This window comes from Puntigrus tetrazona, unplaced genomic scaffold, assembly GCF_018831695.1.
Source record: "Puntigrus tetrazona isolate hp1 unplaced genomic scaffold, ASM1883169v1 S000000954, whole genome shotgun sequence".
NCBI lineage: Eukaryota > Metazoa > Chordata > Actinopteri > Cypriniformes > Cyprinidae > Puntigrus > Puntigrus tetrazona.
Window position 1 is genome coordinate 2,949 of NW_025048553.1, and position 11,713 is coordinate 14,661.

Sequence of the window (11,713 nt, forward strand, 5' to 3'; positions counted from 1 at the left end):
TGTTCGATATGACATTAGAGGGTTAGGAAATGGACTGTGAATGCTCAGTGGGCAAGCTGTCAGAGTATGAAACTAATTGGTGTTTATTGAGATAAAATAAAAGAGATTTGCATTGACCACTGATATTGGCAAAAGCAGCATACTTCCCACCAACTCCCAAAATTTAATTAAATGAAAAAGTTTAAATACCTCTATTGCCAATGTTGTTGCAGGAGAATGTCAATCACATGCTAATCAGTCTGTCTAATGCATTATAATCTTTTCTTCTCCTTCAGCTGACATACCTTCCTCCTCCGTGGGGCGAGTGTGTGTCCAGAGCCCTGGATTCAGGCCTCTTTCAGGTGTACAGTGTGTCTGCCTGCCGTATCGAGTGTGAGACGCGCTACATCGTAGATAACTGCAACTGCAGGATGGTCTACATGCCTGGTACGTACCAACGTAAAAATGCTTGACACTTTCCATTATCTTCATTGAATTTCACTTTCAGTTTCAGAAGTTATCCTAACAAAACAAAAAATACTGATATAATTTTTTTGTATATTGTTTGTATAATTATTTATAAAAATAATACCATTAATAATAAAAGCAATCTACATAAAAGCACTTATAAACACTAAATACGATCTTTAAAGCAGTGACTATAAAGAATAGAATAGAATAGAATAGAATAGAATAGAATAGAAAAGTGCTAGTATTAGTTGGTCACGTGCTGATGTGTCTTTAGATGTTTTTTTGAAGGTATTTAGTCTATAGACTAAAGAGGTCGTTCCACCAGCTGGGACACAGTCCAGGAACCTCATTGGGATGGATCCACAAGGAACACAAGCTCCTTACACAAGGAGCATAAGTTTGAACTAGCAAATTTAGGTACATTGGTACAGCACCAGTTGTTGCCTTGTAGGCGAAGATCCATACCGTGCATTTTACAAGTGAGGTTATTGGTAGCCAGTGTATCCTGATGAAGAGAGGAGGAACATGAGCATTTTCCAGGTCAATAAAGACCACTCTCTCTGCTGCATTCTGGATCAGATGCAGAGGCTTGATAGTACATTTGGGAAGGTATACTTAAGTTGCATATAAATCAGAACAGATTTCCACCCCTTTATTTTTGTACTCAGATGACAGACATAACGAAGTCATCACTAATAATGTCTTTGACTGAATAGTTATGATAAATAGAGTTTGTACTGTCTATCACGAAGCCAGCAGGAACCAATGTTGCCATCTTCTCTGTGTAAACCCATCTAAGGTCTTTAATTCTTGATGAACAGTCATTCATTAAGGTCACTTCTCATATTCTGGCAGAAAGCAAGTCAGCATGAGGTTGTGTGGAGCGATAACTTGATGGCTCGTGGCATCTGTGGTTTGCATTTGGCAGTAAAGCAAAAACCTGACTGAACTTGTTTAGATGAGGTCAGAGTATAGAACTGAATTAGTTTTCTGTGGGTCAAAGGTGGTTTGGAACAAGCCCAAAAACTGACAGCAAGGGCTTGTAAGTATGAACTGTGAGTGAACTTGACATATTGTATAATTTGAGAAGTGTGGAAGATCTCTGCACAAAATGGTCTTCAGAAACGTTCCATTTTAATTTCATTTCACTGATTAAAAGGTAATTTTTGGCCCATTGATAAATAGTCATCTTTAACTGTTGCTAAATGGTCTTTTTAAAGGCGCACTATATTTCCATGATTTCATAATAAGATTTCATGAACTTTTCATTGTGGCTTAGTGCCCTTTACGTCCTATTCTTAATGCCAATTTATGCTCTCTCATAATAACTGATCTTAATACTGCAGTCATTTTCATTTTCAACCGGTCTCTTTTAATGACACTATACGGTCTCCATTTTCACCTATCTGATAAAACTGCACTTTTTTTAAGGTCCCTATTAATTCTGACCCATAGGTGCCAAACTCTACCTCTTGCTACTTCAACTGACGCTCAAGACAGGACAATTATCTCATAGATGATTAGTCCTTCATTCACACAGGCGCCATGCTCTAATACTGTAATTATAGATTCATTAACTGATTGTGACTGCTTTGTGATGTACATTCAGGATACGTCTGATACATTTTGGCCAAGAGCAAGTGCAGACGTGCACAAAACTTTCTTCCATACACACGCACACACACACACACACATTCCCAGGAGTTTATTTCCTTGTTGTGCTGCTGAGTTTGGCTGGGTTAAGGCTGGGTCGGTTTTTCTCCTACTCAGAACACGTTTTCAGTGTTTCATTATTAATTTAAGAAGGCTGAATAAAGAAAAACTTTTCCTTGGCACTTACATTTTTTCTGCTTCTTTGTTTTTCTCTCATTTCTAGGTGATTCTTCGTACTGCACTCCTGAACAATATAAGGACTGTGCTGAACCTGCTCTGGGTAAGTGTGCTCTTCACACACACGTACACACTCACATGTTTTATGGGAACATTTCATGGACGTAAAGGTTTTTATAGTGTACATACTGTATTTTTTATCCCCTTACCCTACCCCTACCCATAAGCCTCACAGAAAGTAACCAAAAAATATCCCCACACAGTCAAAAATGACTGGTATTACTATGCTTGTTGGGTACATTTAGTCCTTATAATGTAGTGAGTACCATGTCCACACGCTAGTCTCTACACACATTTATAATTAATACATTGGTCAAAGACTTTAAAGGGAAGTAACCATAACAAAAATAAGTGTAATACTGCTTTAAATTGTTGTTGTTTTCTGTTTAAATTAATTGTAATTATTTTGTACGTTTTTTCTGAGCCAAAAATAAATATCACACATTTTCCCTGATTTCTACATTATCTACTAAAATGTCATTCAGTGTAACAATCTTGTCAGGCATATTTACAACAAAACTTTTGTGAATTTCTTTTTTAATGATCTTAACGCCTCTGACATATACTGTTGAATGTGTGTTAAATTGGGTCAAAACATAGCATTTAATTTTGACACATTGAGAGTTTGCATTTCTTTTTGCTTGTAAATGCTCCAATCAAGGTTTTGTTCGTAACAGCATTCACGTTCTGATTATATCTGACAATTATACTTTTAAAAAAATTATGTAAAGTTCGATATGACTTATCTTAGTCCTGATCCTGCAGAACTCCAACACTGTATATTTTGTATGTCTCCTGTGGTCCATATTTTGTAATATTCTAAAATTTGACTGCACTGACATTGATCAGATGAGAGTAAAACCTGCTTTTTAGCTGAATCAGATAGATTTAATAATTGATGGATTTTGCAACATTAACACTGCTATTTTACATTTTATTACTGTGAAGGTTTAACACTGTACTGGCATCTGTAGCACTTGATAACATTTTAGGATAGGGACCAATTTTCACTTTAAACTAGTTGTTTTTAGCATGCCTATTTTTAACATATTGGATGTTAATTAGTACATATAAGACACATATTCTGCATGACCATATTCAACAGTACACCAATAATCCCAGTACCTAAACGTCATCAACTACATTAATCACCAGCCACTACTATTAATAACTAGCAAATTAAGAGTTTACTGAGACAAAACATTGTAGTTAATGGTTTAGAAATAGCAAGAATTGGAGCTTAAAATAAAGATGGACATAAGACATCCAAAATGAGCACTGCTAATGTACCTCAGTGCCAAAATTAGGAAACACTGTACTTTTCTGTAATATAAATAGGCTGCATCCAAAACTGCACAGTCACTTTTTTATTATGATTTTTTTTATTATTATTAAACAAGTAAACCTCCATATCTGACCTGCATGACACAAAATAAAATTCGTTTGTCATCCACAAAAATCGCACACAGGCAGGTTTTGCTGTGTTGCTCGCTTTCACGGTTTGAGTCCAGATGTTTTTGACATTTTTTTCATCAGTGAGACTGGCTGAACGGATAAAGTGTGTTTTGAATCCTGATGTATCACTGGGCTCATTTTCATTCACCTAACAAACTCCAGTGCCACAAAATACACATGCCCAAAAGCAGCCCTTCATGAGTATTACTGCTCTGACCCTCCACAAATACAATTACATGGGCAAAACTCACGAAAACAGCAGCATGCGTCCCTCTTTCATTCTCTGCTCCACATCTTCCTCCTCTTTAGCTGTGTTTTGTTTTGAAGCCGCATCCTTGAAGAGGGTAAAAGGGCAAGCGGAGGAACAAAAAGTAAAATAAATGTAATAGAACAAATCAGTTTGTTTGCATGTGTGCTTGTGTCTCTCTTGCACAGCAGCTGGAAGCACTAGACTTTAGACATCAGAACGTAATATGTATAATCTTCACAATCTTCACCAAATTAGACTACATTAACTTAAGTAGAAGTAGAAAGTAGAAACTTTGAAAGTATGCTTCGGGTCCCTTGCAAAATAATTGCATTTTTCTTCGCGGATCTTGATTCCTCCTGACACTGAGACTCCGTTATTGAACTTCAAATCCCCTCGTGAACTCGCACAAATTAAGTCATTATTTTGGAAATGTATTATTCAGGGAAAACAAAGACTTGAACTGTTTTGTGCACCATCCCTACCAACAGAATGCGGTCTGGCCCTCATTAACTCCCTCTCTACGTACCATCTGACAGTATATACCAGCAGTCTATCCCACACATAATAAGCAAGTTGGCTCCATGTTCACTAATTATCTTCCACTAATGAGGAAATTCAAATTAGAGCACAGCTAGGACTGTACATTTTCAAACGGCTCAGGTATTCATCACACGAGCCATTTCCAAAGATGTCCTCAGGTTATTAATATGTCCAATTTCACACATTTTTACCTTTTTATTAGAATGCTCTGTGCACAATTATGCAAGTTAAAGCCGATAGAGTATGAAGATGGATAGACCGGAAAAGTTGGAGTGGGAAGTCTCTGACCTCAGTTGACAAGTAATGGCACAACGGCACAGCACAAGAGGCTGAACAGCTTGTCCAAAACTTCCACTGCTGGCTTCAAAATGCTTGACAGCTGGTTCTTATCTTTGGCAAAGTGGAGAGGAAATTATCACCAACTCCAACTTTCTGTTCACAGCACCCTGAGGAAAGAAGGAATATGTATTTTCGTTTTCACCAGAACAATATGCAGATGAACACATTTAAAACTGAATGGGAGGTTATTAGAGGTATGAAAGGGAAATTGCTGGAGTTAAAGAAAGGAAAGATAAAGAAAAAAACAGAATGAGTGAGATTGGCAATGATAGAAAACACTCAGAGACAGAAAAAGGACTATTACAAGCAGAATGTTAATCAGGAAATGCTCAGAATGGAATGATAATGTAGTGCTTACAGCACACTGTGCACTGTAGTCTATACTGCCTGCTAAAAACAGTATTCAATGAGGAAATATTGTGCGGTGTTACATAAAAGTACTTCTACAATAATACTCCTAAGAAATAAGCATGTTGCTGTATAGTTAAAATATTTCAAACCAATTAAAATTGTTTGTCTCTCTCGTGGTAGTCAAATATTGCAAGAAGGAAATATTACAAATTACAGTCAAAGCCAGGGCCAAAACCTGACGGTAAAAATAACAAATACCCATTATGTAAATGACGTAATGTTTTAATACTTATGTAAAATACTAAATCATCTGTTCTATTAGAATCATAGTTAGCTGAATAAATGAATAAATGATGATGGTAAAATAAGGTTCATTAGTTACCGTGAAGTAAGGACGAACAATACATCTACAGCCTTCTTATTAAACTCAGTTAATATTCATTTCAGCATTTATGAATACATTTTTTAAATGACAAGTTGTGTTTGTTAGCATAAGTTAATGCACTGTGAACTAACAAACTAACTATTGACTGTATTTTCAATAACTAACATTAACAAATAGGGTAATAAATGTACTGTTCATTGTTCATTCATGTTAGTTAATGCAATGTTAGTAACTAATAACTGATACCTTATTGTAAAGTGTTACCCTGATGACAAACAAAGTAGAATCCCAGTAAGAGATGAATCTGTTATTTATTCTATGAACCGAATAAAAATGTATGTATTCAGCATATTTAAATTGAAGATATGTTATAATGTCAAAACTATGAATGCAAACCAAATGATTTCACTATATGTTTTAATAAAAAGCAAAGATGGCTAAAATGTACATCTAATTAATGGAAAAACTGAATGATACTTTACCTTTTACCCTTACAATAACTATAACTTTACTATATTATGTTATAAATATACTGTACCATATTGTGCTATAAACAAAAAAGCCTATCTTTGATGCAGCATGCTTTGATTGTATGCTGTACATTTTGACAGATCAGTTGAATTTTCCATGCATGCAGAAAAGGTCTGTGCACTGTTTATATTTTGTACTGTTGAAGTAGTACAAGTAGTGCTGTAATATGAAACTCCCAACTATTTTCTATAAAACATCCCTTGTGGTTTGAAGCACAGGATCTGCCACTGGCAATGTTTGAAGGAAACAATGTGAAAGTTATGGGAATGCGAACGGTGCTGCAAAGTTCATACAGAACGATGGATTTAGCACAAGATTATAGCAGATTTAATAGCCCTGTGTTGGTGTGTGTGTTTTCTGTCCAATTTTCTGTGAGTGAGTGCGTGTAGAGGAGGTTAAATCTGACTTAATTCTCCAATTAAATTATGTGACTTTAGCATCATCTCCAACAGCAGGGGTGAGAGAGGGGTTGGAGAAGAAACAGAGGTGGAGATAGAAAAGGTCAAGGAAGGAGGAATTTAAAAATGTTTCTGTGAAAGGTCAGATTCCAGCTCCAGGTCATGCAAGTTATGAGCTGATTAGAAATCTGAGGAAGGCACAGCCAAGAGCAAAATATTCCAGCCATTGGCAACAGACAAAAGAATAGCAAATTATTGTCTTTTAGTATTTGACAAAAAAGGGGGGAAAGAACCAGCTAGGAATGTGTTATAAAACTAATTTTATTCTAGCCAAAACATAAAATAAAATAAAAATCCAACATTGCCATTGAAAAATAAGGCTATTATGATAAACAATAGCATGCAATGACCCTGTAGAATATCAAAAGGAATTTAAAAAGGAATTGTTTAGTGTTTTTTAATCTTCTGTAGCTCCCCTGTAATTTTCTTAAACTGCCCAGCTGCAAGACACTGGATGGAAATCACAGTCCCAATGCAATGCGTGGGAGAATGATAAAGACCCAGGAATCAGATATGAATTTTATATCCAGTAGAGTCTTTTTGGAGAATACTTATTTGATCCTATGAGGATGCTTTAAGTTCGGTTCCAAACTATGATTGGCATTCCAATTGCATCCTGTACACATTGCTTAGACTCTTCACTATAGCACTGAGGCATTTTATCATTCACCGAAACCTAAATGTCATCAGTTTTTTTTTCAAGATAAATACTTTTACAGTAAATACGTTTTACCTGTCCATCAAACAGTCTTTTGTTTTCTCTGGAATGTTATAAAGCACTTTGACAGTATGATCCTTGCGGTTTATCAGATTCATAGTGGTGGTTTTCATCATGCTTGCAGTATCTCTCTAAAGGTAATCAAAAGTGCAACACATAATATTTTTCCAAGCCGTGAAGGGTTGACAGCAGCGATTTTAAAGTCTTCTGACAAGGCCAAAAGTTGAATTATACTCCAATCATTGTGTGTGTGTGTGTCTGCATGTGTGTGTGTGTGTGTCTGCGTGTGTGTGTGTGTGTGTGTGTGTGTGTGTACGTGAAAACACTAAAAAGAGCCTCTGTGCAGTGAAGGGTAAGACCTCATGTTCTTTACGTTGTCAGTTAAGGAATGTCATACATAAAACCCAGGAATGCTGCCTGCTGAAAGAACTGACATATATTCTCCCTTTCTTCCTTGTACCCTTTCCTGTCTCTCCTCATTTTCTCTTTTTTTTTTCCTCTCCTCTATACCCTTTCATGCCTTCCATAGCTGCTCTGTCAGCTGTTGAAGGCACAAACTGCATCTGCAGGAGCCCGTGTAACATGACTCGATACAACAAAGAGCTTTCCATGGTCAAGATCCCTAGTAAAACTTCTGCACGCTATCTGGAGAAGAAGTTCAACCGGTCAGAGAAGTACATCACGTGAGTACATCAGTAAAAATCACTTTCCCCTCAAATGCATCAAAACGGCTTTGGATTCAGCATTCAAAAAGGTCTCTGAAGTATATTTTTTATGTATGTTGCCGCTTTTTCTCCACTATCCAAACTTTTTAATTGTTGTCCTTGTAATACCTTTTACAAGTTTTAACTTTTACCTCATTACTGCCACCAATTTGCAAGATTACCAGTTAATGTTCCACCTCATATCAAGATCACAGAGATGTAGCTTGTTAATGATCACAGGCCTGCACTCTTATTGCAGGGATGAGCTGTGCTGTTATTAAGCTGGAGAAAAATTCTGAAATTAAGAATTGAGTTCAGTTTATTGACAATATTGAATGAAACTGCACATGAATCACAGGACTGGAATGAGTGGAAAAGGTTCCAGAAAGAAAGAAAGAAAGAAAGAAAGAAAGAAAGAAAGAAAGAAAGAAAGAAAGAAAGAAAGAAAGAAAGATTATTTTGAGAAGTCTGTATTGTAAAGACAATTTAAAATAAAATGAAAATTATGTATAAATAAATTGAATGTATACAAAAGATTTAATCTTAAATATATACATTCACATGCAAGTATTTAAATATGCATGATAAATATAGACATTATGCAAACATATATGTACACAAAATCTTTTAAATTGAACGCGATTAGTTTTAAGAGTGTCAGGCATTGGTAATCTAATGCCTCTGAATAACTGATCATCAAGTGTGAGCACTTCTATAAATTCAGACACTTTAGTAGTTTGCTTGTCTGGACCGTTCAGGTGTATTGTGTTGCTGTGTTGTTGCTATCAATCTGGGAAGAGTATGGCCATCATTCCACAGTGAGGTAGATTATCCACAAGTAGGAGGCATTCCAACAAATACACCCCAAGATCAGATTGTGTAATGCTCAGAGAAATGCCAGACCATCCAAGAATTTTACCACAGGCTCCACAGAACTCAGTTAACATGTATAAAGTAACAATGATAACACAGCTCAATGAGACAAAGTACGGTATGTTTGGAAGTCCTGCCAGAATCTATCTATAAAAAACGTGGTTTAGGTTTAATAAAGCTGCATTTGATCAAACCATAAGTCTTTTAGAATAATGTCCAGATGAGACCAGCAAATATACAACAGAACGACTGAAAAGAAAACCCAAGTCCAGATCTCATCCTGACTGAAATGCTGTGGTGAGAGCTGTGCATAAACTCAAGCCCACAAACCTCAATAAACCGGAGCAATGTTACAAAGAAGAGTGCTCCTCCAGAACAATGTGAGAGACTGATAAAGTCACACAGAAAACAATTACTTCAAGTTATTGCTGTTAAAAATAGATCTACAGGCAATTGAATCATACAGTGTCCTAACTTTGTTACCCATAGCTTTTCCATCTTTGCTTTATTTTTGTTAAATAAATAATGATTTGGTCTGATATTTCATTTGTAATTCACTTAAAGTACTATTTTCCAAATTTTAAGAACTGACAAGAACCAACAATTTTTTTTATTATGTCTTGATACAGATAACCATGGATTCAACAGGGTGTAATAACAAATAACAATTTTTTCCGTGACTAGATCCAACGACCCCGGTTGCAACACTGTACATGAGGAAATGGACAGGGTATTTTGAGAGAAAGCCTTAGTTGTTTCAAAGAAACTCCCCCTGTGTGTTGTTGTCCTACTTAATGTGTGTTTGAAATGTTGCCTCAGTTAATAGATGTGCTTCTCTACAATAAAAGCAACATTAGGACGCCAGGACAGTTGATGTGGCTCTCAGACATATTTATTTCTCTTCTAGACATTTAGCTGACAAGTTGGGAACACTTTTGCTTTGTGTCAGGAAGATTCAGGGAGATGTTCTTCAATATAGTGACAGATATCACATCCTCTCCATTCATTAGTTCATCGTCATAGCGATAAGCTTGTGATTGATGTGTCTGCAACGTGGTGCTATTGGGAATACTGACTTCTCTCTCTCTCTCTCTCTCTCTCACACACACACACACACACACACACACACACACACACAGATACACAGAGAGATGTTGCTCAAGCGCAGAGTCAATTAAATCAGCATAAAGCAGACAGCATATCATCACTCTGGTGTCCCACTAGAGAGATAAGCTTTTCTAGACTGCTTCATTTTATGATGATAGAAAAAAAAACTTGTTTACTTTAACTCCTCCACACATACACGAAAATTATCGGTCATGCCAAGATCATTCATCTCTGCAGCATAATAGAGGCGTAATGAATGCTTGAGATAATGCTAGTGTAATTGTTGTCAGGGTTTGGAGGTTAACCCTCTTGCAGTTTACCAATAACATCCAATAACTTCCAATTTGTCTTTGGCCTGTTCTCGAGACTGCTGTGAGAAAAAAAAAAAAGCAAAAACAAAAATCGTATCCTAATCAGGTGACACACAGGATGAAATGTTAGGGTAGATGTCCACTAGCGCAGATGTACAGTAATCGCTAGAATAACTATAAACCATTTTTATAGACTTCCCTTCTGTCCTAAGCAGCCATGACATTTAGTTTTATTTCTGTTGAATCACATTGGTTAGCTCCACCCATTGTGAAATCTCATTGGTTTAAATAGCTTAATATTAAACATCAGAAATCTTCTGCTTGGAGTTGCTTGTGTTGCGCAGTGTATTTACTTCTGGTGTAAACAAACAAATCACTGTTTAGCAGGAAGACTGTTTTCTGGTTATGAATTTGAAAACTTCAAATATATATATATAACGTCAAAACATCACTCTTTGTGTTCTGTTGATGCAGGGACAATATCCTTGTTCTGGATGTGTTCTTTGAGGCTTTGAATTATGAGACCATAGAGCAGAAGAAAGCATACGAGGTGGCGGGTCTACTAGGTAACACAGCACACTGCAGCACCTTTCATCTTTCTGTCTCTCTCTGTTCCTCTAAATCATAAATATATTTATGCTGCAGGTGATATTGGTGGTCAGATGGGCTTGTTTATCGGTGCAAGTATCCTGACCATACTGGAGCTATTTGATTATGCATACGAGGTATGTCAACATCTATGTATTTAATGTAAATATAAATGTATAATATGAATGCATTTATTAATTTGTCATCATCATAATGGGATTAATATACCTGTTTTTTTCTTCTTATAGTTACAAAATTGCAGCATCTACCATTCAACCATACCGTTTGGGGTCATTAAGATTTTATGTTGGTTTTATTTACACTTGTATTAAATTTAAGTGAGAGTAAAGTCATTTATAATGTTACAAAAGATTAGCATAATTGTTTTCAGCATTACAAATAATAAAACATTTCTTTAGCAGCAAATATGCACGAAAAGTCGTGACACTGGAGTAACGATGCAGAAAACTCAACGTTGCCATTACAAGACTAAATTAAAACATATTTAAATAGAAAACAGTTCTTGTGATTCCAGTAATATTTCAAAATATCATTTTTACTACGTTTTAAACAAAATGCAGTTTTGTTGAGTCGTGCTGAGACGTCTTTCAAAAACATTAGCGACCCCAAACATTTGAATGGCGATATACAAAATGAGTCTGGTTCACTTTGTCAAAAATGTGATGTGTGCCCTTTGCGATCCTATTGCAAGACATATTCTGCATATATCTTTCTTAATAGTTACCAGCCACTGGCAAGAAAT

General features: G+C 36.0%; 1 protein-coding gene across 1 annotated transcript; it reads left to right on the top strand.

Moving 5' to 3' along the window:
- Positions 1-275: 275 nt before the first annotated feature.
- Positions 276-11,677, top strand: LOC122335900 (acid-sensing ion channel 2-like; the record flags this gene model as incomplete). Its single annotated transcript, XM_043233665.1, has 5 exons — positions 276-426; positions 2,327-2,383; positions 7,897-8,050; positions 10,837-10,928; positions 11,008-11,677. Coding segments are annotated over 5 exons (558 nt in total), but the record flags the coding sequence as incomplete, so codon positions are not given.
- Positions 11,678-11,713: the final 36 nt, after the last annotated feature.